The 25,623-nt window shown below is 38.3% G+C and overlaps 1 protein-coding gene across 1 annotated transcript in view; it reads right to left on the bottom strand.

The window, feature by feature from the left end:
• LOC104606684 (glucose-inhibited division family A protein) overlaps window positions 1-25,623 on the bottom strand; it is a 59,527-nt gene that overhangs the window by 27,747 nt on the left and 6,157 nt on the right. Inside the window, exons 2-4 of the mRNA XM_010272009.3 lie at window positions 19,489-19,640; window positions 18,774-18,865; window positions 8,262-8,375 (exon numbers count right to left, since the gene is read on the bottom strand). Of these exons, the coding sequence (XP_010270311.1) occupies window positions 8,262-8,375; window positions 18,774-18,865; window positions 19,489-19,640 (358 nt within the window). The remainder of the gene's footprint in view (window positions 1-8,261; window positions 8,376-18,773; window positions 18,866-19,488; window positions 19,641-25,623) is intronic.

Raw genomic sequence — 25,623 nt, 5'->3', positions numbered from 1 at the left:
CTCTAAAGATGGAAGAGCAGACCCCCCTAGTATCTGGGCTCGTATTGGTTTATACTCAGACTTCAGCCCCACCAGAAACCGTGTCACATCAAGCTGCTCTCGCTGTTGCTGTTGAACTTTGACATCAGAAGTGAGAGGATGATAGACATTTAACTCATTACGGATATTTCTCACACTGGCATAGTACTCCTCAAGGCTCTGATTTCCTTGTTGCAGATTGAAGTATTCCTGATACAGTTGATATACCCTAGTGGTATTATCCTGACCTGAATACAGTTTCTTAGCATGACCCCACACCTCTTTGGTTGTGTCAAGAAACATGAAGTTCACACTGATTCTGGGTTCCATACTGTTCCACAACCATGTGATGATCTGTGCATCTTCCTGTTCCCAGTCTTCATACTCCTGAGAATTAGCGGGGGGTTTCTCCTCTCTTATGTGCTTCACTTTCTTCTTCGCCTTCAGAAAAACCTCTATAGACTTGGCCCAAGGGACATAATTCTCTCCATTCAGTTTAATGGAGGTCATTTGGACATTCAGGTAGTCAGTAGATATCATGACACTAGGTTTACTATCACTGTTATCTGCCATTGCCGAACTCCCTTATCACTGAATTCTGAACACTACACACTGCACACTACACACAGACACTTCACCGAAATCTGCACACTGATTTCAACAATAATAAATGCTGAGAACTGCAATACCACAAACCCTACTCACCGAAATCTGCACACTGATTTCAGCAATATTAAATGCTGAAAACTGCAACACCACAAACCCTACTCACCGAAGTCTGCACACTGATTTCAGCAATATTAAATGCTGAAAACCACACTTGTAACACCACAAACCCTAATCCACAGCTACCGGAAGTTTCACCATTAAGTAGACACTATTGCCCTTCGAATCACACACAAACCAGAATAAACCCTAGCATAAACCCTAGCATACTGCAATCTGAAAACCCATCATACGAACTGTACTACACCTCTCATGTATTCCATAACAGAAAATATGCATAAAAAAACTTTACCTCATCACCTGAAGGCCAACCACACGAAGGAATGAGACACCACTGCACCACACGTACCAGCCCTAATTAGGGCTTAGAAACCACAGCAACCAATCACCAACGACACAATCGGAGGCATAGGAACCTCCAAGGGAAGAGGGCGATCACTCCTTTTCAGCCCTTTTCCTAGTCTCCAACTCACAGCTGAGAAACCCAAGAGAAACCCTAGTTCGAATGCGCAGAAGACAGAATTCTAGCAAGTCTGATTTGTTTAATGTGGCTCTGATACCATGTTGAAGTTCGACCTGCCCTAGAATTTTGTCTTGTTCGTTGACTGTAAAGTAAAGTAAACAGCAAGAAGTAGGAGAGGAAAGAAGAAGGAAGAAAAGAGAGAAGGTCTGGTTCGAATTAGAGAAAAAGTCATCCCTAGATTCGGCCAGACCTGTTATTATATTATTAACTTATTGGAAAAGACTTAAGTGCCCTTATTTAAGTAAGAGGCACTCGAACTAACATAACAGTACATATCAACATTCTCAACAAGTACAAAGACCAAAATACCCCTTCACTAACACCACTAACAATAACCAAATAGTTCTCCTGAACCCATTTGATATATATTTGGTCCTCCTTGGCTGATTCCTTGACATCTCCCAATAAATTACTTAGCTTTCCTTTACCCCCAATAGCCATCATGGCTGATTGGGCCCACTCTAGGTAATTTGACCCATCAAATTTTACAGTGGTAATCTGAAAACTATTCTCAGGTATGATACCAGCCCCTAAAAGGTTTTCCCCTTGGCTCTTATACTCCATTCTTTGTTAAGAAAAGGTTAAAGAATGCCTCTTGTATCATTGAAACTGGGTAATTACACCCAGAATTTGCTATCAGCCGAACCTAAGATCAAGAAACAATACCTTTCTATCACTAAGACTGGGTAATCTCACCCAGAATTTGTTAACAGTCAAACCTACTTTATCCTTCTAGGTCGACAATCCACCTAAAAAGGTAACCTTCCAAGAACAACTTAGAGTGCAGGGCTGAAACTAACTGCAGCCCTAGAATTGGCGACAGTCAAGAAACTAGAATCTTAAACCTAGAACCAATCAAAGGTCAAGAAACAAGCCAGGAACACAATCAATGGCTAGAAAAGGGGGGGATCTCTCAGCCGCACCTCTTAAAGTAACCAAAAACTATCATTTTAATGTATCAAGAACAGTTCAGGAGGAAAAAAACTTTTAGTCAAACCTTTGAAATAACCAGAAAAGGTAATCTTTCAATATCAAAGATTAACTTACTTCAGCAAAACTCTGGCCGCAACCTTCAAAAATAAATCTGAACCCTAATATTGAGGGTTCTTCCTTCTGACTTTCTGGCTACAACCTTCAAAATCAAGTTTGAACCCTAATCTTGAGAGTTCTTCCTTTTGACTCTTCCTGATTCTTGGTCACCCTCTGATGCTTCACCAACAATCTCCAAGATTCAGCCGATGATCCCTTTTGCTGGAAATTTTCCAACCCTAGGAAATTCTTATGCAGCTGGCCATGTCAGACTATCATAAGATATCCTAGGTTGGCTCTGATACCATGTAGTCGTATGAGACTACTAACAACCCAAGCTGTGGTGTATAATCAATAGGAAATTAAGAAGATGAGAGGAGAATGAGAGAAGCAGAGAAGAAGAATTCGAAGGAAGGGTTTTAGAAAAGAAGAGGATGCTTAATCTGCCGCCCCCTTCTTTCTATTTATATTAATTCTGAAGTAAGGATAAAACTGCTTACATGGCAAAAATAAAATTCTAATAAAAGACTAATAACTAATTGTGGACTGACTTAAATAACTAATAGTTGTATACGAGTACAATAGAAAGAGGTGGGGACCACATCAGTGGTTTCTACAGTTACAACTGAGGGGGAGCAACAGGTAGCATTAGCTGCAATGGGTGGAAATAACATGGGAAAGAAAAATGATTCCAGGAAAGCCAATGATAAGGACAAGTTGTTCTGCACCCATTGTCGTCGTTCAAGACATACACGTGACACATGTTGGGAGCTCCATGGGAGACCAAAGTGGGCTGTAAAGAACCAAGAACAGGGTAAGGTACAGAGTCAGAAGAAGCCTAATACAACCCACAATACAGAAAATGTTGTAACCCAAGAAGCTTAGTCTGTGGGGGTGCCAACTGATACTACTCGAGAACACTTGATTGGTTCTGACCCCAAGGAAGACATTATGAACTCCTTCCATAGTCACTTGGAATCATATGGTAGGGCCTTGCGCCAGATGGACAGATCAGCCACTGGTAGCCCTTCTACTTCATTTGTGTCAACATCAGGTAATGCAACTTTTGCCTTCCATGTCTCTACAACCACCGATTCCCCTTGGATCATTGACTCAGGGGCTTCTAATCATATGGCCGGTAAACCAAACCTATTTAGTTCTTATAACCTTTTGTCAGGAAGGGATAAGGTGAGACTTGCAGATGGATCTTTTTCTTTCATTGCAAGTCAAGGATCAATATCCCTTCCCCAAGGACTTAACTTGAATAATGTTTTACATGTCCCTTAGCTTCCTATGAACCTTCTTTCTATTAGTAGTATCACAAATTCATTAAACTGCAGTGTAACCTTTTTTCCGGATTCATGCTTTTTTCAGGACCTAACTTCTAGGAGGACGATTGGTAAAGAAAGCTTAGTGGATGGTCTCTAAACTCTCGACCACAAAGCTGGTTTCTCGATGTCATCTTCAAAGTCTCATAGTCGGTCAAATAAGGGTCAAATTGTTTTGTGGCATAATCGGTTAGGTCATGTGTCTTTTGAAATAAAAGATCAAGTTTCCCTTTCCATATTATGTATTCTGATGTGTGGGGGCCTACTACCATAACTTCAGAGGGTGGGCATAAATACTTTATCACATTGATTGATGACTTCTCCTGTTATACATGGGTTTTTCCCATGTGTAGTAGAGACAAAATCCCAAAGATTGTAAGAGATTTCCAAAGGATGGTGTTTACACAGTTCCATGTGGAAGTTCAAATTTTTCAATCCAACAATGCGAAGGAATATTTCCATGGTGAGCTAAATGAGTTCTTTGTTTCCCATGGATCGATTCATAGAAGCTCATGTGCAAGAACACCACAACAAAACGGTGTTGCAGAAAGAAAGAACAGACACCTCCTTGAGGTAGCTTGGGGGATGATGTTACATATGAATGTTCCCAAACGATTTTGGGCTGATGCTGTACTTGCTGCTGCTTATGTCATAAACCGCATGCCCTCCGGAGTGTTAAACTACAAGGCCCCTCATCAGTTATTTTTTCCTCAGTCTCCTCTTTTTTCCATTCCCATGAGGGTGTTTGGTTGTCGTGTGTTTGTCCATGATTTGTCCCCATCCCGGGGTAAGTTGGATCCACGGTCTACTCCATGACTTGTCTGCTTCTCCTATTGGCCAGAAGTTTTTTGTCTCCATGGATGTCTCATTTTTTGAGTCTGAATCGTTTTTCCCTGCCCCTCCTCAGGGGAAGAGTAATGTGGAAGAGGAGAAGCAGGCTCAGGTTTGTCAGGTCTCCCTTCCTTCTATTCCAGGATCTTGCTCCTTTTCGTGTCTTCCAACATCAACACCGTAGAGATCAGCAATGTGACAAAGAGGTGGAGCCACCAAACACTGAGAAACCAACACTGTCTGATTCCCAGGAGGTAAGTCCAACACCTGTTGATCCCATAGCCCCCATTTCAGTTGTGGATGACCTTGACATTCCCATTGCTCATAGAAAAGGGGTCAGGTAATGCACTAACAAACATCCCATTACCCAATATGTGTCCTATGACTACATTTCCCCCTCTCACCGTGCCTTCCTATCTGCAGTTGATAGTATTCTCATACCCAGAAATGTGTTAAAAGCTTTAAAACACCCTAAATGGACATATGCTATGAAGGAGGAGATCAATGCCCTCCACGAATCAAACATGGGAGTTGGTGGATCTTCCAATAGGGAAAGATCCAGTGGGGTGTAAGTGGGTGTTTACAATGAAACACAAGGCAAACAAGATGGTTGAAAGCTACAAAGCAAGGCTGGTAGCTAAAAGGTACACCCAAGTTTATGGTGTTGACTATGATGAAACATTTGCCCCAGTAGCCAAGATGAATTCAGTACGGGTTCTTCTATCATTAGCTGCAAATCTTGATTGGAAATTGCATCAACTGGATATTAAGAATGCCTTTTTAAATGGTGATCTGGAGGAAGGGGTGTACATGGTTCAACCTCCTGGTTTTTGTGCCAAAGGAAGTGAAAGTAAGGTGTGCAAACTAAGAAAGTCTCTCTATGGTCTAAAACAATCTCCTCGAGTGTGGTACAATAAATTTCATATGGCAATTCAACAAGTGGGGTTCAAGCAATGTCAGTTTGATCACACTCTCTTTGTGAAGAGATATCAAGAACAAGTGGCTATGTTGATAGTGTACGTAGATGATATCATCATTACAGGAAACTGGAGCATAGAAATACAAAAGTTGAAGGAATTCTTAGCCTCTCAATTTGAAGTAAAAGATCTGAGGCCCCTAAAGTACTTTTTTGGAATTGAAGTTGCCCGCTCAAAAAGGGGCATTTTCATCTCTTAGAGGAAGTATATCCTAGATTTGTTACAGGATACAGGCAAGTTAGGTGCAAAACCAGCCGATACCCCTATGGATGTTGACCATAAACTAGGAAATTGTGATGGTGAACCACTAAAAGATGTGAAACAGTTTCAGAGACTAGTGGGAAGGTTGCTTTATTTGTCCATGACTCGCCTTGACATTGCTTACTCAGTCGGGGTCCTAAGCCAATTCACGCATTCCCCTAAAAGACAACACATGGAGGCAGCAGAGAGGATTCTTAGGTACTTGAAGAAGTATCCAGGAATAGGGTTACCATTCAGCAAACATAATCATCTGAAGGTGGAAGTCTACACAGATGCTGATTGGGTAGGCGTTGTGGATGATAGAAAATCCACAAGTGGGTACTGTACCTTTGTAGGGGGAAATCTAATGACATGGAGAAGTAAAAAGCAAAGTAGAGTGGCAAGATCAAGTGCTGAAGCAGAATATAGAGCCATGGCACATGGGGTGGCTGAAGTTCTTTGGCTGAAAAACCTTTTAGGAGAACTTGGGGTTACTGTCCACAACCCTATATCCCTCTACAGTGACAATAAGGCAGCCATTAACACTGTTAGTAATCCAGTCCTACATGATAGGACCAAACACATTGAGGTAGACAAGCATTTCATAAGAGAAAAGTTGGAAAAGGCAGAAATTTGCACCCCTTATGTCAAATCCAAGGAGGAACTTGTTGATGTTCTCACAAAAGGACTTCCACACTTACGGCACAATGAGTTGTGTGACAAGTTGGATATGATAGATATATTCAACCCAACTTGAGGGGGAGTGTTGTTAGACTTAAATAGTTTTTTCTTTATTTATGTTGTTACAATGCTGTCAGCTTAGACTGTTGTCAGCATGTTCTTTTCTTTGTATTAGGGTGAGCCCCAGGGGCCTAATTGCAATTTCTTATATTTGTTATAAGTTATAACATTTTAAATAAAAGAGGAGCAGTAGCTGCTAGCTCCAAGATTTCGACTCCCACATTCTTTCTCTTCTTCTTCTTCTCCTCTCCTCTCTTATATCTCTTCTCTCTTCCTGATTTCTCGTATGTTTACACATTTCATGTTTCAAAATGCAAATTTCTCAAATTATTCAAGTGATCAATTTAGAGGAAAGGAAACACATGAAGAATCATCCATCTAAGTACTGTTAGATTTATGGTCATCCAACATATAGTTTCAAAGAAAGGAAACAACTTAGTTATTTTGATCTATGCAAAAAAGTCGATAAAAAGAAAATAAATCAATTAGGAAAAAATGAGAAAAATAACAAACTTGGGATGTGAGATTTAGAATAATAAGAAAAAAATCACTTGATTTATCCAAGAGAAACTAGGAACTTGATTGACCCTTTTTACATTGAACTCTCCTAAAACACCAAGAGTAACTAATAGAACTTGATTTGATCTATTGGTTTTTCATTTTTACTGTTTTTATTTGGTCCATGATTATTGAAGTGCTTCTTCCATATATTTTAAACTATAAAAATGTATAAAATATACTTTTTTGTATTAGATTACTAAATAATCATTGACACTTGAGGCTTACGCATTTTTACGCCTCGTTCTGACAAAGGCTTAAGCCTTTTATCAAAGTTGTGAGGCTTAAGCCTTGAGGAAAAATCTGTGTGCCTCACTTCAAGGCTTAAGCCTTTTAAAACAATGCTTTCTCAGAAACATAATATCCTTTATTAGTTTAAGTACACCATGGCACACTGTACAGATTTGCTAGTCAAATTGTTTAGATAATCTAACCAACCGTGAATCTTCCATTTACTGGCTAAGAAGCCTCAAACATTCTTCCACCTCTCAATCAATTGATTGACACCAGCTACAAAACCACCTCCTTAATGCCATTTTAAAGTATTAACTAATAGTTAGCTACATCTTTAGAGCTGATCTACTAGAGATAAAGAGCCTAGAGACAAAACACAGTTTGTTAATTCCACACCATTTATCCTCCCAAAATCTCACCTTTATCCAATTTTCCACCAAAAAAACTTGTTTTGAATGCAAACTTATGATGGAATTTCATCATGCTTTTGTATACAAATGTCCCGTGCATGGCAGAAGGCAGATGTGGTTCCAAAACCACAACCATAGTTTACCACCCATCCTCTCATATAATGCCCCATTTTCTACTAAAATCTCCAAATGGCATTTCTCCAAGAGAGCTTTATCCATTGCCCTCACACCTGGGAAATTCAATACACCTTCTGAATTAGGTCTAAATACCCAATCCCACTTCATTAAATGGAATGCTCTTGCATCTTCCGCCCATGGTAAGCCCTGAATCCTTTCCACCCTTACTGCTATCATTGCCGGAATGTTGAAGATGTGATAAAGGATATTTTTGCATCTGTTGTTACCAAAGGAAAATAGTTCATCTGCTGAAATTGCAACATATTGTAAGGTTGCAGATGAAGCATCAGCTTAACTCTGAAATTATTTTGTTATTGGGAAATCACCATCAACACCACCACCTTCACCATCAACATTGTTGTTGTTATATTATTATTAATTTTTTAATAGGCTGAGCATATTCTAGATGAAGAAAAATAAATCTGACCTTAATATAATTACATAGAAAACCAAAATCAAATGCATTTACCTTTCCACGACTTTTTTCATCTCCATGGCATATTCCCTCTTATCAGTTTGTGCACGTAGTGCTCGAACTGCAGGGCCTCTTGAGAGGTTGAGAACACGCTTTTGTAAGTAGCACCTGCAGTAAAAATGTTAAGTATAATCTTGAACAGAAGGATAAATCAGAATTTAATGACATGTTAAAGCTCTTCCAGGGAGGTACAAAATAATATTAGAAATCTGAACAATAAAATCAGCCAAAATATTCCACAATCCACCATATAATAAAAAGAATGCAACAATTGTTTTGAGGGAAGATGACCAAAAATTCATTAACAGAGGAAAAAGAGGTACATGAGAAGATGTACATCTGAATGCAACACAACTAAAGTCACAGATGACAGATTACAAAGGCAGAATTCTGTTGCCATACAGAGCATCCATCCCTCAAGGTCCCCGACTTAGCTAGACTATCAGCCAGAGCATTTAAACCTCTGGGAATCCAAAGTAATGTCACAGTCATTGTGTCCAAAATGTCTCTAGCCTTGTTTAGGAAATGAGCCAGCCTCCAAGGACAGTCATTGTGCCCAAAATGTCTCTAGCGTCATTTTGGAATGAGCCAGCCTCCAAGGACCACCATCTTTCACTCCTAACCACTTTATAGTGTTTATGGTATCTCCTTCAATGGCCAATCTCAAGATACCCAAATTTCTACTTTTCTAGCAATTTGGATTCCAGTAAAAACAGCTAGCACCTCTTCCTTGGTTGAATCAGAAGTCTTGATAGGGCCACTAAAAACCCAACAGATATTACTGTGGAAAAATAGAGAGGAAGAGAACAAGAAATGAAGAGGGAGAGAAAAAATACTTCTGTATTGATAATGTGTTGATAAAACAGGTTGAGCATACAACTTAAATAAGAAAAGATAGGAGAGACAAACTCCTAGGATCTCTCTCAATTACTCCTAGAATCTCTCTCAATTAGGGATTGATTAAATCTTTCCCTTAATCCTAGGATATGACTTTCCTAATTTTCTTCAAATCTAATCTTTCCTAAATTTATTCAAATCTGTAATCAATCAAATCAAATCTTTCTAAATTTGCAGCAAATCATATCTTGTCGACACTCCCCCTCAAGTTGGTGCAAAGATATCTATCATGCCCAACTTGCTAACTTGAAGTTCAAATGGCTGTCTCAACAAGCCCTTAGTCAAAACATCTGCAACTTGTTGTGTGGTTGGTACAAACGGAGTGCAAATTATTCCTTCTTCAAGTTTCTCCTTTATATATAAAGTGTCTGCCAATCTCAACATGTTTAGTCCTGTCATGTAGAACCGGATTATGAGCAATGCTGATAGCTGCCTTGTTATCACAATACAGTTTCATAGGAAAATTCACTGGTCTCTTAAGATCTGCTAGCACCCTCTTTAGCCAAAGAACCTCACACACTCCTTGAGCCATTGATCTGAATTCAGCCTCAGCACTGCTTCTAGCAACTACACTTTACTTCTTGCTTCTCCAAGTAACTAAATTGCCCCAAAGAAATGTGCAGTACTCCAAAGTTGACCTTCTATCAGTGATTGAGCCTGCTCAACCCGCATCTGTATACACTTCAACCCCTCTCTTCTCATTTTTCTTGAAGAAGAGTCCTTTTCCTGGTGTGCCTTTTAGATACTTAAGAATTCGATACACAACTTCAAGATGTTCTTCGTACGGGGAGTGCATAAATTGACTCACCATGCTCACAGCGAAGGCAATGTCAGGACGTGTATGTGACAAGTAATTCAATCTTCCTACCAGCCTTTGGTATCTACCTGCATCTACTGGAACCCCATCTTTAACTTCTCCAAGTTTAGCCTTAACTTCTATCGAAGTGTCTGAAGGTTTGCATCCACTCATTCCAGTTTCTTTCAAGAGGTCTAGAATATATTTTCGTTGCGAAACCACAATGCCCTTCTTTGATCTAGCCACTTCCATTCCAAGAAAGTACCTTAGCTGGCCTAAGTCTTTAATCTCGAATTCCTTGGCTAAGCTCTGCTTTAGTCTGCTCATCTCTTCAATATCATCTCCAGTCAAGATTATGTCATCAACATAGACAATCAGAACCGATTCCTTGTCTTCGGTGGATCTTTTTGTGAAAAGAGTATGATCAAATTGTCCTTGACTATATCCTTGACTTTTAACAAACCTTGTGAATCTTTCAAACCAGGCTATGGGAGACTGTTTAAATCCATATAGAGACGTGTTTAGCTTGCATACCTTAGTTCCAAACTTCTCAGTGAAACTAGGTGGAGGCTCCATATATACTTCTTCTTCCAAGTCTCCATTCAAAAAGGCATTCTTCACATCCAGCTGATTCAGTGGCCAGTCAAGGTTAGCTGCAACAGATAAGAGTACTCGAACTGTATTTAGTTTCGCCATTGGAGAAAAGGTCTCAGAGTAGTCCACTTCGTACGTCTGAGTAAAGCCTTTAGCTACTAGGCGAGCCTTATATCTCTCCAAGGATCCATCTGAGTTGGACTTGGAAAAGGCTTATGACTTGGTGGACTGGGAATTTTTTAGGAAAGTTTTGACTAAATTTGGGTTCGGGGATAGGTGGTGTAAGTGGATTATGGGTTGTGTCCGGAATTGTCATTACTCAGTGCTAGTGAATGGGACAGTGGTAGATTTCTTTCCAGCCAGTAGGGGTATAAGACAAGGAGACCCCCTTTCTCCTTTCTTGTTCATTCTAATTGCGGAGGTTTTGGGGAAACTGATTCACAAAGCAGATTCTAGGGGGCTTATTAGAGGTTGGAGAGTTGGGAGGGTAGAAACCCCCCTTACTCACTTGCAGTTTGCTGACGACACGATTATGTTTTGTGAAGGCGGTAATGTGAGCTTTATCAGGAATTTGAAGTCGGTGATACAACTGTTTGAGCAAATATCCAACTTGAAGGTTAACCTTGGGAAGAGCAGTGTTGTGGGGGTGAATTTGAAGGGAGAGATCAGGGAGAGTGCTGAAGTGCTGGGGTGTGAAGTCTCAGGGTGGCCTTTGAACTACTTAGGGTTGCCTTTAGGTGATAATCCTATGAGAGAGAGCTTTTGGAACCCGGTGGTGGAAAGGTTTGAAAAAAGACTGGTGTCATGGAAAAAGAACTACCTCTCTCTTGGTGGGAGAATTACTCTTATTAAGGCCATGCTTGCTAATTTACCTATCTTTTCCCTGTCGGTGTTTAAAATCCCAGTGAAGGTTGCTAATAGATTGGAGAAGTTAATGAGAGATTTCCTGTGGGAACCGGGAGAGGAAAAGAGGGATCATAGAGTTAGCTGGGAGATAGTTTGTAGGAGTAAGACATGTGGTGGTTTGGAGCTTGGTAATATTAGGAGAAGGAGACTCTGTTGGGAAAGTGGTTGTGGAGATTCCCCTTGGAGAAGGAGAAGCTATGAGCTAGAATAGTGGCAAGTATTCATGGGCTGGAGCATAATGGATGGGACATTGGAATCAAAGCTAGGACCACAAGTAATTCTCCTTGGAAAGCCATTCATGACCTGCTACCAGTTTCTCTCCTAATATCAGGTATGATTTGAATTCCGGTAACTCCATAAAATTCTGGGAACAAACCTGGGTGGCGAGTGCCCCTCTAAAGGATCAGTTTCCTTCTTTGTTTGCTCTTTCTGATCTGAAAAATGAGCCAATCTCGTCTTTTACCACCCCGTCCTCTTCCACTTCTGGAATTGGGTGGAACTTGGGTCTAAGAAGGGATTTGAGGGACTTAGACTTTGACAATATTTTGAGCCTTATTGCAATTCTTGATAACGTTGTCTTAGACCCCACTAGGGCGGATTCTAGAATTTGGACACCTTCTCCCAACGACATTTTTTCTTGTGCTTCTTTCTTCAAAGTCTTAAGTCAGTCCACCAGTCCTACCTTCCCTCCTTTTCCTGTTGATGAGGTTTGGTGCAGAGCAATACCTCCTAGGGTTGGTAGTTTTTGTTGGGAAGCCTATCTGGAAAGAATCAACACTGGTGATCTACTCCAAAAGAAGAGACCCAATACTTGTTTGTCACCTCAGTGGTGTGTTCTTTGTAAAGCAGATGGGGAGACTGGTTTTCACCTATTGGTGTCTTGCCACTTTGCGAGGTCAATTTGGGAATGGGCTTTGTCCCTATTTGGATGTAGTTGGAATACCCCATCAAACTTGCAAGGCCTTTTTTCTCCTTCTCTTTTCAGGTGGCGGATAAAAAGGGGAAGGACAATGTGGAGAGGATAAGGGCTACAGTATGTTGGACACTTTGGGAAGAAAGAAACTCCAGGATATTCTCAGAAGTTCAGAGAGGAATAACAGATTTGAGGGCTATCATTCATATTAGGGCGGTACAGTGGCTGAAATCATTGGAGCTCTTCACATATTACATTGTGGATGACATGTTGAGGAAGTGGGGTGAAATTGCAAATTGCACACAGACTAAGTCAGTAATGAGTGTGGTTTGGACCCCTCCACCTAGTGGATTCGTGAAACTAAACTTTGATGGGTGTAGCAGGGAAAATCCGGGACAATCGGGGATTGGGGGTGTTTTTAGGGATGAAAATGGGGTCATTTCTGCTATGTTCACTGGCCCAATTGGAGTGGGTGACTCCCTTAGAGCTGAGATCTTTGCAGTTATGGAAGGAGTACAGAAAGCTAAGGAGTTGAACATCAAGAAACTCTTAATTGAAGGGGATTCAGAAGTGGTGATAGGGTGGCTGATTAAAGATCACAATGGCTTATGGAAGTACAATAATGAGAGGAGGAAATTCAAGTGGCTGGTGCGGGAGATGGAAGTTAAGATACTTTGGGTTAAAATATCAGCTAATTCCCTAGCGGACGGTTTAGCTAAACAAGGGGCAGAAAGAGATTCACTTTTTTGGACTAAGCTGTAACTATAGTGTGTTTTCTTTATTTTTTTCTTTTCTTGAGGTTCTTTGTTGCTCTTGGAAGATAAGCGTGTTTGTCTTCCTATTGTAAATCTTCTTTTGATGAGTTAATGAAAGTGTTATTGATCAAAAAAAAAAGGATCCATCTGAGTTGTACTTCAGAGTGAACACCCATTTACAACCAACAACTATCTTTCCATCCGACAGATCCACTTTCTCTCAAGTAGCATTCTTTTCCAAAGCTCTCATCTCCTCAAAAACAGCTTCTTTCCACTCAGGAACATTTAGAGCCTCCTGGATACTGTTAGGAATGGAAACACTAGACACTTGTGAAATAAAGGCACAATATGAAGGTGAAATATTTTTGTAAGATACAAAATTTGATAGAGGATGTTTTGTACAAGACCTAACACCTTTCCTAAGAGCAAAGGGAAGATCAAGCTGACTGGAAGAATTAGAAATACCTAGAGGAATATTTTCAGGTATTTTTGGAGAATTATCATGAATTTCATGATCCTCCCTCATATCAAATTCTTGTTGATGTTGCGGAATAGTGCCTCTCCTTTTCAGTGCTAGATGTTCCCTTGAATATACAAGGCCTTTATACTGTTTCGCACACATCTCTGTTGTTTCAACTTTTTTATTTTGAGATGGCATCACCGAAGGTTGTTCATTTTCAATATTTAATTCATTTGCTTCCACTGATTTTGTATTTTCTGCCTTTCTTTCGGTGACTGGTTGTGAGGAACATCATTATGGACAAATTCAAACATTAAATCAGAACCAACTAAAAGACCATCTTCACTAGTGTTGCTCTCCCCGTGAAGATGGGAGTGTCTGTAGTAGTAGGTTCCTTCAAAGAATGTGACATCCATATTCACAAACATCCTTTTCAAAACTGGATCAAAGCATTTGTAACCTCTCTGATTAGTGGGATAGCCTACAAAAATACATTTATGTGCTTTTGGATCAAGTTTTGAACGTTTAGGATCATGGTTATGAACAAAGGCCACACTTCCAAAAATTTTTAAGGGAATGTTTGTCACTAGCCGAGAGTTTAGAAAACAGTCAATGAAAACATGTATGGGTGTTTTAAAATCTAAAATTCATATAGGCAGTCTGTTAATCAAATAAGTGGTTGTTAAAACGGCTTCTCCCCAAAGATACTTAGGAACCTTAGTTTGAAAACTTAGGGCTCTAGCAACTTCAAGGAGATGTTTGTTTTTCCTTTCAGCCACCCCATTTTGTTGAGGTGTATTATCACACGAACTTTGGTGTACAATTCCTTTCTCAGCCAAAAAATTCCCTAACACATTGTTAAAAAATTCCTTTCCATTATCACTTCGAAAAATTTTAATCTGAGTCTGAAATTGTGTTTGAACCATGTTATAGAAAGTTTTAAACACAGTTTCAGCATCTGATTTCTCTTTTAAAAGGAAAACCCAAGTGACCCTAGTATGATCATCAATAAAAGTAATGAACCAACACTTTCCAGAAAGAGTTATTACTCTAGAAGGACCCCAAACATCACTGTGAATCATGGTAAATGGTTTTGATTTTTTATATGGTTGGGACGGAAAAACAGCACGATAATGTTTTGCTAATTCACAAGATTCACACTTAAAACATGAATGATTTTTATTCATGAATAACTTGGGAAATAGATGCTTTAAATATTGAAAGCTAGGATGTCTTAACCGATAATGCCATAACAAAACTTCACTGTCACTAGAAACTGAGATAGAACTGAAACAAGTCTGTTGATCTTGCCTTCCAAAGGTTGATCCTTTATTAAAGAGGTAGAGGCCACCATCCAGTTTAGCACCCCCAATCATCTTCCCCGAGATTAAATCCTGAAATTCACAACAAGAAGACCAAAAATTAACCCGAGAATTATGATCAAGGGTTAGTTTGCTGACAGATAAGAGATTGTATGATAGGATAGGAACATGTAGAACATCTTTAAGGTTTAGAGAAGGAGAAATAGACACAGATCCTTTCCCAGCAACAGTAGCAAAGGAACCATCTGCAATTTTAACCTTTTGATTCCCTGCACAAGGTGTATATGAAGAGAAGAATTGTGAAGTTCCGGTCATATGATCAGTGGCACCTGACTGGGCTAGAGAACAGGATGGGTTAGAGTTTCTTAACGATTGAGATTGAAACATTTTATACAAGTGCTCTATTTGTTCTTTTGTGAAAGGAATAGACTATGATGATGATTGCTGCCCTGGATCCAAATTGCTTACTTGAAGCGCGCGGACATCTCCCCCTGACTGATTTTTTCTTCCAACCTGCTGGTTTCCCGTGCAGCTTACAGTAGGTTTCCCGAGTATGCCATGGCTTTTTGCAATGATCACACCAAGGCCTTTGCTTTCCTCCTCGTTTATCTCCGTCAACGTCTACACCTCAGGCCACAAGAGCGGACCCTTCATTCTCAGTTTTTGTTTCATTAACATTCTTCAACATCACTTGCCGTAGTGCTTCTTCTCTACGCAAAGGCTTTCGCCCTAAGATACGTCCCCGAACCTCATCGAGTTCTTTATTCAAACCAGCCAAGAAGACAAAGACCCGACCTCTTTCTATCTTCTTTTTGTACCGAGCACTGTCACTCGGACTTTCTCATTCTTCTTCTTCAAATAAATCCAACTCCTGCCAAACAGCCATCATCTAATTATAATAAGCAGTTACTTCACGCTTACCTTGTTGCATCTTCCACATTCGGGTATTCAGTTCGAACAGTTGTGAATGATTGTCTAGATCTGAATAGGTTTCCCTAACAGCTTCCCACACATCACAAGCAGTTGTAAGGAACATGAATGGTTTTCCAACCACAGGATCCATAGAGTTGATCAGCCAGGCGGTAACCATAGAATTTTCAGAACGCCATTGCCTGTACTTTGGATCATCAGTGGTTGGTGGTTTTACTTCGCCATTCAAATAGCCGAGTTTCCCTTTGCCGTCGATCACCAACCGCACGGACTAAGACCACTCAAGATAATTCTTTCCATTCAATTTGTGAATGGTAATCTGAAGAGAATTCTCAGAGAGAGAGATGGCCGCTGACTGAATACCTCCCTCCAAAGATGTCACACCACTGGTAGCATCTGAAGAGGCTGAACCAGAGCCAACCATGGCGGCCTTAAAATTCATGATCGGACCCTAAAGCTCTGATACCATGTGGAAAAATAAAGAGGAAGAGAAGAAAAAATGAAGAGGGAGAGAAGAAGAAATACTTCTGTATTGATAATGTGTTGATAAAACAAGTTGAGCATACAACTTAAATAAGAAAAGATAGGAGAGACAAACTCCTAGGATCTCTCTCAATTACTCCTAGAATCTCTCTCAATTAGGGATTGATTAAATCTTTCCCTTAATCCTAGGATATGACTTTCCTAATTTTATTCAAATCTAATCTTTTCTAAATTTATTCAAATCCGTAATCAATCAAATCAAATCTTTCTAAGTTTGCAGCAAATCATATCTTTCTTAATTTGCCGCAAATCATATATTGTCGACAATTACCATCACCTGTCCTAATCACACCCTCAATGCCAACATGGTTTCCAAGAGCACTGCCATCAAAGTTTAAAGTTGTTTACTAGACTAGACTACTTTGCAAGTCTCACAATGAAAAACCTTGAAATTCCACAGCATTTGCCGCCCATGAATCACAAAGAAAAGTAATATGGGCAAACAACTCCTCAAGGGGATCTAGCCTTGTTCTCAAAAATGTGGTTATTTCTTTCTTCCCACACACCCCACAACACTGCATGCAAAGCAATGATCCAATAAATCTTACCCCTTTTGCCAAGACCTTGCCATTCCATTGCTAAATAAACTCTAAAATGTGTGCAGGAGCAACCCTATTAAAACCAATAAGATTGAGAAAATGATACCAGATTTTTCTTCTTTCCTGACAAAGGAGAAAGGTGTGATGGGAAGTTTCTCCCTCACTGAGACAAAACACAAACATGGGGGGAAATACATAATCTGCCCGGTATCATTGTTATAGCATGATACTAACCTGGTTAAAAGGAATACAACAATTGACCATCCACAATGTTATAACATAACGGTTTTCAATAAAATGTGATGTATTCCAGATAACAGGGCAACATCAAGGATTATATCTCGTACAAGCAATAAACATACTAACCTGGTTAAAAACTTACCTATCGAAAAAGGGTGAATTATTAGTCCTAGTGCCAAAGAAGCATAAAAACCTATCTCAAAGTCATGGACCCATCTTGACTAGAGTAGAGGGAGAAGCATAGTAATCTATCTCATAGTCATGGGCCCATTTTAATCAGATCAAAGGAAGGAATACTCATATAACAGTTCTGTTTCTAGGGTTTCATTGCTGTATCTCAGGCACCTTCTTTATACCTGGTTCATGATGGGTAGCATTTCCTTTGCCATGGCATATTCACTGATTTTAACTCTTTTCTTTTCCAACCAATGCATTTTTTTGGTATCTTTGCATCATTTAGTAATTAGGCTTCCACCATATCTTTACCTTTATTGTTCTTTTCTTAATGAAATAACAAAACTTTTATTGCTGATTCATAGAAAAAATAGTGCATTTACAATATTTCATGCTCTAACACGTCAACCAAACCAACCACTTATCCCAAGAATTTATTAAATTGTATCTTAGCCCAAAATAAATGTTCCCTGTATACTCCTTGTTTAGCTGAAGAACCAGCCATGGCATTTTCCGATCACTGCATCCACAGAATACTTGTGCCTTACTCCCTTGTCAATCAATTAATCTCCTTAATAACTTATCCATGCTGCTACATTGTTTGTCTGCTGTTTGTCATCCAGCAAATCCAGCAAACCACTACTTTGGAGTCCCCTTCAACCACCAAGTTTCTAAATTTCAACATCTTTTTTATTTTTTCATTTCCTGCATTGTTCTCCAGCACTCTATTTTTCTGTCATACCTGTTAGACATAATCCTCCAACATTCTGTTTATTCCAGTAGACCTATTTGCAAACACCAAAAATACAAGTCTCCAAATTTTCTATAACAAAGTTCAAATGTATTAAATCTAAAAAGGATGAAAGGTATACTGGATAGAGGCCAAACAAAGGGCAAGCAATAGCAACTTCAAAAGGACCCCTACCTGGGGAAAAATCACCATAACAAATTCTATACAAAAACTAACCAACAGTCTAATCCTAGACTTGACAAGTGAACAGAGTGAGTTTACATCAAAGTAATAGCGCTTTTTTAAATGCCAGATCATTGTCAAGCATTAACTATGCTGGAAGTCAAATCAGACAAAAAAAAATCCTGAACAATTTCAAACTATCCAGCATTTCATAAGATGAGAATTTTTTTAAAAGGATTTTGGAAGGGACCAATATAAATGCTGGAACTGGGATTTAGAATCTCAACTTACATGACAGCAAACAAAATTTCACACCTCATAACTGATTTACATGGAAGAAATTGACCTAGATATACAACTACCTTTATTGAGGACAATCAAAACTTGGCTAATGAAAAGCTAGGTAAAAAAAAGCAACAGGGATTGTGTCAAAACACTGAACGGACGTTAGCAAGAGAATAAATAGTGGTGACAAGAACAACAAAATAACTTTGAGCCAAAATTCAGTGGTTCTTGAATGTCACCTGTCAGCAATTTTCCCAATTTCACCACCAAGTGCATCTACTTCATGTACCAGTTGTGACTTTGCAGGTCCCCCCACTGCTGGATTGCAAGGCTGTATTGTGTTAAAAACAATGGTTACATGTAATGTCTCTTTCATATCACAAAACATATTTCAGAATCTAATATAAAACTCCTCACCCAGAAAAAAAAAAGAACAAGAAAGAAAGAAAGATGATTCAATTCGAATAGCTTGAACATTGGTTCTCTACAAATAACAGGAAAGAAGCCAGTAACAACAATATTGAAGTTCAATTACAATAAGGCCATTACTCCTTTTAACAGTGGTAGGTGCTGAAGAATCTTCACTTATTAACATCATCTGATCGTACAAATGGCTACAACTATCAACCATGCCCTACCTCACAGTTTTCATACATGATCAGAACTCTAGTCCTGATGATGAAGTTAGAAAGATAGTTATTTTTTTCTCGTTTTGTTTTCAGTTTCAACTAGTTCTTGGAACCCCCATAAGTTTTAGGACTGGACTGTCTACAAGCTGAAGGTCAGAAGTCAAAACAGTGGAAGAGAGTTCATAAAGAAACTGAGGAAGAGAATCCTATGTGCACAGGATGTGTATCACCTATATCAGTAAACTTTTGTTATTTCTCAAAAGAAAACTCAGAAAACATCAACTAACAAAGATAAGAACCATTAACCAGAGCTGAAAATATTGACCTGCCATGCAATGCGATCAATGTTTAGTGTAAGAAGAAGGGTCTTTGCTCCCAGACGAGCAGATGCAAGAGCAGCTTCACAGCCTGCATGTCCTCCACCAACCACAATGACATCATATCTTTCTTCAACAGCTTCAACATGGTTTTCCCAGCCTAAGAAAGATTAAATAAGGATTCTTATGTGCAGTGGTTTAAGCTTAGAATAAAAGAGTAATAGAAAAAAAAAAAAAACACTTTTACCACATCCTTTAAACTGCTTTAAAAGAAAAGGAAGAGTATAGGAGGGTTGTGATAATGCCATGCAACCATAAGGGTCCTAAATAAACAAAAACCGACATAATAATTGGCATAAAAAATTTTTTAAAAGAAGATATATGACATAATATGCAAGTATAAAAGCAGAAAAGTTAATTAGATAAGAAGGCCGCAAGAAAATGCATGTATACAAGAAGTGCAACTTATTGGTGAAAGAAGATTTAGTATAATAAAGCCTTGCTAATCTTTGCATTTTCTATATTGTGAAGAGTATTTCCTTAATGTATAAATATGAATCAAGAGTGCCTCAAAATCAACAAGAGATCTTCAAATGTAAGGACCCCTCTACAACCAAAACAGTGCACTAGTTAAATACAAAACATTTTCAGTTAAAATCACCGAGGTCTTTCAATGTCAATGCCTAAGAAGTACTTCTGTGCAATAGGCACCCCATAGGCCTTTCAAAAGACCCTAAAAAGACCTCCCCACTAAAGATTTTTTATCAGTAACAAGGAAATTTGATTAAAGGATTAAACAAAAGAAGTGCATGGATCAAAGAGAGGTGTGAGGTGCAACCCCCCCCCCCCCTCTTCATCTCCTCCCTGAAAGTCCATAAAATTGTCTCTGGGTTCTTCAACCAACCTATTGCCAACTTAGAATCCCCTTCAATCACCAGTTTATTGAAGCTCAACTGTCTTGCTAGCTGTAAACCTTGAAGAGCAGCAAGAAACTCAGCTCTAGCTGAATCTCCCATACCAACCATACCTGAGAACAATGCAATAACCCCTCCCTCTTTGTTTCTTAAGACACCTATTCCTTAAGGCCCTAGATTGCCTAGGCTGCTTCCATCGAAGTTTAATCAAGTCTTCTTTGGGAGGGGTCCAAGAAGAAATAGGTTTGTCCTAGATGAAAACTTTTTGCCACTGTACCGAAATTCCTCCAGATATCATCAAAGGAGAACTGTGAAAATTGTCCAAAGGTTTTAACCTAGTGTATCACCCTCAAGACTGTACACTCTTCTATCACTTCCATGCTTCTCTCTTTCTCTTGAAAACTTTAGTGTTTCTTTCTTCCCATAAAGTCCAAATCAAAGCTGCCCTTTTGCACCTCCAGAGAACTCTGTCTCTCTTCTTCAGCCATCTAAAGGTGGATGGGTCGAAGAGTCCATGTAGCTCCAATGGCAAGGTCCACTTGCACCTAGGGGTGGATACAATTCGAGCTTTTCACAAGCTATTTGAGCTCGGCTTGTGAAAAAATAATTCGGATGGGTTTAAGCCAAGCTCGAGCCCAATGAAGCTCAACTCATGAAGCTTGCAAGCCTAATCGAGCTTTTTAATTTTATTATATGTATAAAATTTTACATCTATAAATTTTTTATATGAAGCTTGGCTCACTGTTAAGCTCGATCCAAGTCGAGCCAAATTCGAGCTCATGTTTCTAGCTAGAATCGAGCTCAAGCCCAAACTCGAGCCTCTTTTTTTTTTTTTTTTGAGCCAAAGATTGAATAGTCAAATATTTGGCTCGGATAGAACCCACCTCTACCTACACCCAATAAAAAAAGAATCTTTCCCAAAGTCTTTTAATGCTACACCCAATCCATCACAAGTTATTTGCAATTGTGTATAGGTGCACCATAGGCCTTTACAAAGCTTACAATTCCTTTTTTTTTAATTCTCAAACCACCAAAAAAATAGAAGACTTTCAGAAATCCTCCAATTCCTTTTATTCCATACCTTCCAACTAGTAGAAAATAAACTATGTTCTAGAGAATGAAACCCCCCAAAAACTCCATCTAAACTCTAGAGCAAGGACCAAGAAAGATCTACTTCATGGATCAAGGGAGACAAAATCCAAGCGACCTAAGTAATGAAAGAAAGGACTCCCCATAAGGTGGAAGACCCAGAGACAAAATGAACAAAAATGGTTTACAGACTGGCATCAATTTGAACACAATATAATATTGAAGCCACATTTGCATGTGGTTTAGGGAACTAATAGTAAGCATCTTATCAAGGAAAATGAATCACAAAAAGACCTCAACATAAGGAAGAACATGCCACTCCAAAACCAAGAAGTTTCAACCAAATGAACCACCCCATAGCAAGAGCAACATAGAATAATGAAACCATGAACTTTCCTTTAGGTTTCTGCTTCCAAACAATTTCATCTTCTTTCACTTTTCCCTGGCCAAATCATAGTATCCTCTATTTCATCATCATTATCATCACCATCATCCATGCCTTATACCAGCTATATGGCGTTGGCTACATGAATTCTGTTTTGCCAATCCGTCCTATTTAAAGCCATATTCACCGTTAAATTATTAGTGCTTAAATCATTTATTACTACTTCTATCCATGTCCTTTTTGGTCTACCCCTAGCTCTTCTAGCCCCTTAATGTGTAACAAATCACTTCTTCTAATTGGAGTTGTTGGTGGTCTTCTATGCACATAACCAAACCATCTTAGTCTTCTCTCTCTCTCTCTCCCTCTCTCTCACATTTCTTTCCCCTCCAGAATCTGAAAAATGAACAAGACCTAAGTGGTATTCTCCTTTCACACAAAAGTCCAGATGCATTCATTTTGCCCAACCTATACTAATTCTTTGGGTAACATTGTCCTCATTCTCTCCCTTGTTATGAATTATTGAACCAAGGTACCGAAAATGGTCACATTGTGTTATTTCTTGGTCTCCAATCGTAAGTGTATCCTGATTTATGCACCTATTATTATTAAATTTACATGTCATATACTCTACTTTAGTCCTACTTATTTTGAAACCTCTTGTTTATAGGGCATTTGTCCATAAGCTTAATTTTGCATTTAATCCTTCATTAGTTTCATCAATCCCTCATTCTCTCCCTTGTTATGAATTATTGAACCAAGGTACCGAAAATGGTCACATTGTGTTATCTCTTGGTCTCCAATCGTAAATGTATCCTGATTTATGCACCTATTATTATTAAATTTACATGTCATATACTCTACTTTAGTCCTACTTATTTTGAAACCTCTTGTTTATAGGGCATTTGTCCATAAGCTTAATTTTGCATTTAATCCTTCATTAGTTTCATCAATTAAAACAATGTCATCCGCAAAAAAACATGCACAATGGAACTTCTTCTTGAATATGTTTAGTCAATTCATCTATGATTAATGCAAATCAAGGTTTTGAAAATCAAACTGGACAGTCGGACCGGTTGACCCAAGAACCGTCCAAGAAACCGGTTCCATTTCACCCCAAAACCATTGACTTGGTCAGCGGCCCTTGACCCGAGCAGTCAAACTGTCAACCCGGTCAACGGTTTTTGGCCATTTTTTATTTTAATTATTTTTTTAAATCAGAACGGGCCGTCCATTCAAACTGAACGGTTGAACCGTTAACCCAGAAACCGGTGGCCAAAGCGGTTCCAGTTCTAGGTCGGTTTTTAAAACATTGATGCAAATAGATAGGAGTTATTGTTGAACCTTGGCAAATTGGTGGGATTCTAAGAGACAAAGACAGCAATATGTTGTCTCTATTTTCAAGACCAGTGGGTGAATAGGAGCTATTATCGAACTCCATCTTCTTTCTCTCTTCTTCTTCTTGTTGTCTTCTTCTTCTTCTCTTCCTTTTTATTTTTACTACTTATTATATTGGTTAGAATAACATCTTGGTATCAGAGCAGGTCTTCATTCTTTTATATTTTTTTCTTTTCTTTTCCCATACACCTTTCGATTAGAAGAGTATATGAAGAGATAAGTTGTTGATTATTCAGAGAACTTGTATGCCTAGTTGGTAGATGGTTTGGATAGTCAGAATCTAGCTATAGATTGGCAAGAAAGTGGGGCTGCTAATTTTTTGCCCAAAACCCAAGCCGACTAGAGAGTTTCCAGTTACAGGTTAAAGAGACTACTTGGGTATGCGCTCAAGGCTTGGAGGGTTCCTTTTGATCTCCAAAAGTGGGTGGTTGCAATTGGAAGAGGTTTGGGAAGCTCTGGTTGGAGCGGCTTCTTCTTCTCTCTTTCTCCCCGGAGGCCAGGTACAGTGAAACCTTAGTTTTGGGATTTTTAAGGGTTGAACTGACCTCAGTTAGGTCTATAAAGCTTGAAAGCCTTGTTTTTTTATTTTTGTTTGATCAATGGAGCAATCTGGAAGTGAGATGAAGTAGATCCCAGTGTCGAGGGTTGGTTTTGTAGATTCCATTTTGACAGGAGTGACTACAATCAAACTTAATGGAACAAATTATTTAGCTTGGGAAAAATCTATAAAGATTCATGTCTACAGTAGAGGTAAATTAGGATTTCTCACGGGTAGTAAGGAGAAACTAAAAGAGACTGATCCTATATATGAGAAATCATGGTTTCAAATGTCGCCAAATATCGCTAATGTTGCCCAACATATGTTGATGTCGAGGCTCACCGACATGAAAGTGGACGGTAATATAAAAATTACATTATGTCGGTCGACATTTCCTATATTTCGGAAATGTCGACCAAATCGGTCCAAATAACCCAAAAAAATACAATTTTTCCTATTATGTCGACTAATGTACATTAAAAATATAATATATTAGTATATTATATTAATATAATACAGCATATTAATATAGATTATTCCATTAATAATTTCTATTTAATATTTCAAATAAAATATTTATAAAAAGAATTAACAAAATATAAAAACAAAAGAATAAATTAATTACTTTATAATATAAAACATAAAATATTTTTCAAGTAATAAAATATTAACTAGTTAGTATTTTTTAAAATATTTATTAAAATCAGAAAATGTTTATTAAATTTTATAATAAACCATATTCTACATTTAATATAAAAAATCAGAATAAATTTAATAAATTTTATACTAAATCATAATTTATTATAAATTTAGTATTAAAAATCATAATAAATTCATTAAGTTTTATAAGAAATCAGAATTTATCATAATCTTAATACTGCAAAAAGGAGAATCAGTTTATTAAATTTATAATAAAACATAATGTATTATAACTTTAATATTTAAAAAATCAGAATAAATGTATTTCTATTTACTAGTGTGAAATAAATATATTAGAATTTACAATAAATCAGAATTAAAAATAAGAAAAGAAAATATCAGATAACCTTGTAAAAACATCAAAATGCATAATAAATCAGTAAATCATCATTTACTAATTTGTTATTGATCTTAGTTTCTTAGCTTTATATAATGGTTGGGAATAAGATAATAGTCTAGAAATATGTATTAATGCTTCTTTTATCATTTTACAAAATATCTTTGCATATTTCCACATATTTCATAATATTTCCACAATGTCTCTAATTTTTACAATATTTCCCCTCGACATTTCCGACATATGTCCTATATTTTGGTAAGCGACATTTCCATCGACATCGACATTTTAAACCTTGTGAGAAATGGATGCAAGATAACTACACAGTTATTGGATGGTTGGTAAATTCTATGCAACCCCACATAAGTCAACATTATCTTTGGATGACTTCAGCCAAGGAGATTTGGTATGGTGTTACAGAAACATATTCTCAGAAATTGGATGTTGCAAGGGCCTACAAACTGAAGAATGATGTGAAAAATCTGAAACAGGGGGAGAAGAGTGTAGATGTCTACTACTCAATGTTGAAGTCACTATGGCAGGAGATTGATGTTATGGAAGCAGTTGTATGGGAAAGCACCAAGGATGTAGAGAAATTCAAGAAATTTGTGAAAAGAAATAGGGTGTTTGAGTTTCTTACAGGACTCAACCCTGAATTTGATATTACGAGATAGAATATTCTAGCTAAGGATGAAGTAACACTTGCTCAGGCATACTATGGTGAGTAGTGAAGAGAGCAAGCGACAGGTACAGTTACAGGGTCCACCACCTCCAGAACAATTTTGT

Source organism: Nelumbo nucifera, chromosome 5 (genome assembly GCF_055504915.1).
Source record: "Nelumbo nucifera cultivar China Antique chromosome 5, China Antique-T2T, whole genome shotgun sequence".
NCBI lineage: Eukaryota > Viridiplantae > Streptophyta > Magnoliopsida > Proteales > Nelumbonaceae > Nelumbo > Nelumbo nucifera.
This window is presented reverse-complemented; position numbering and strand designations above follow the sequence as displayed.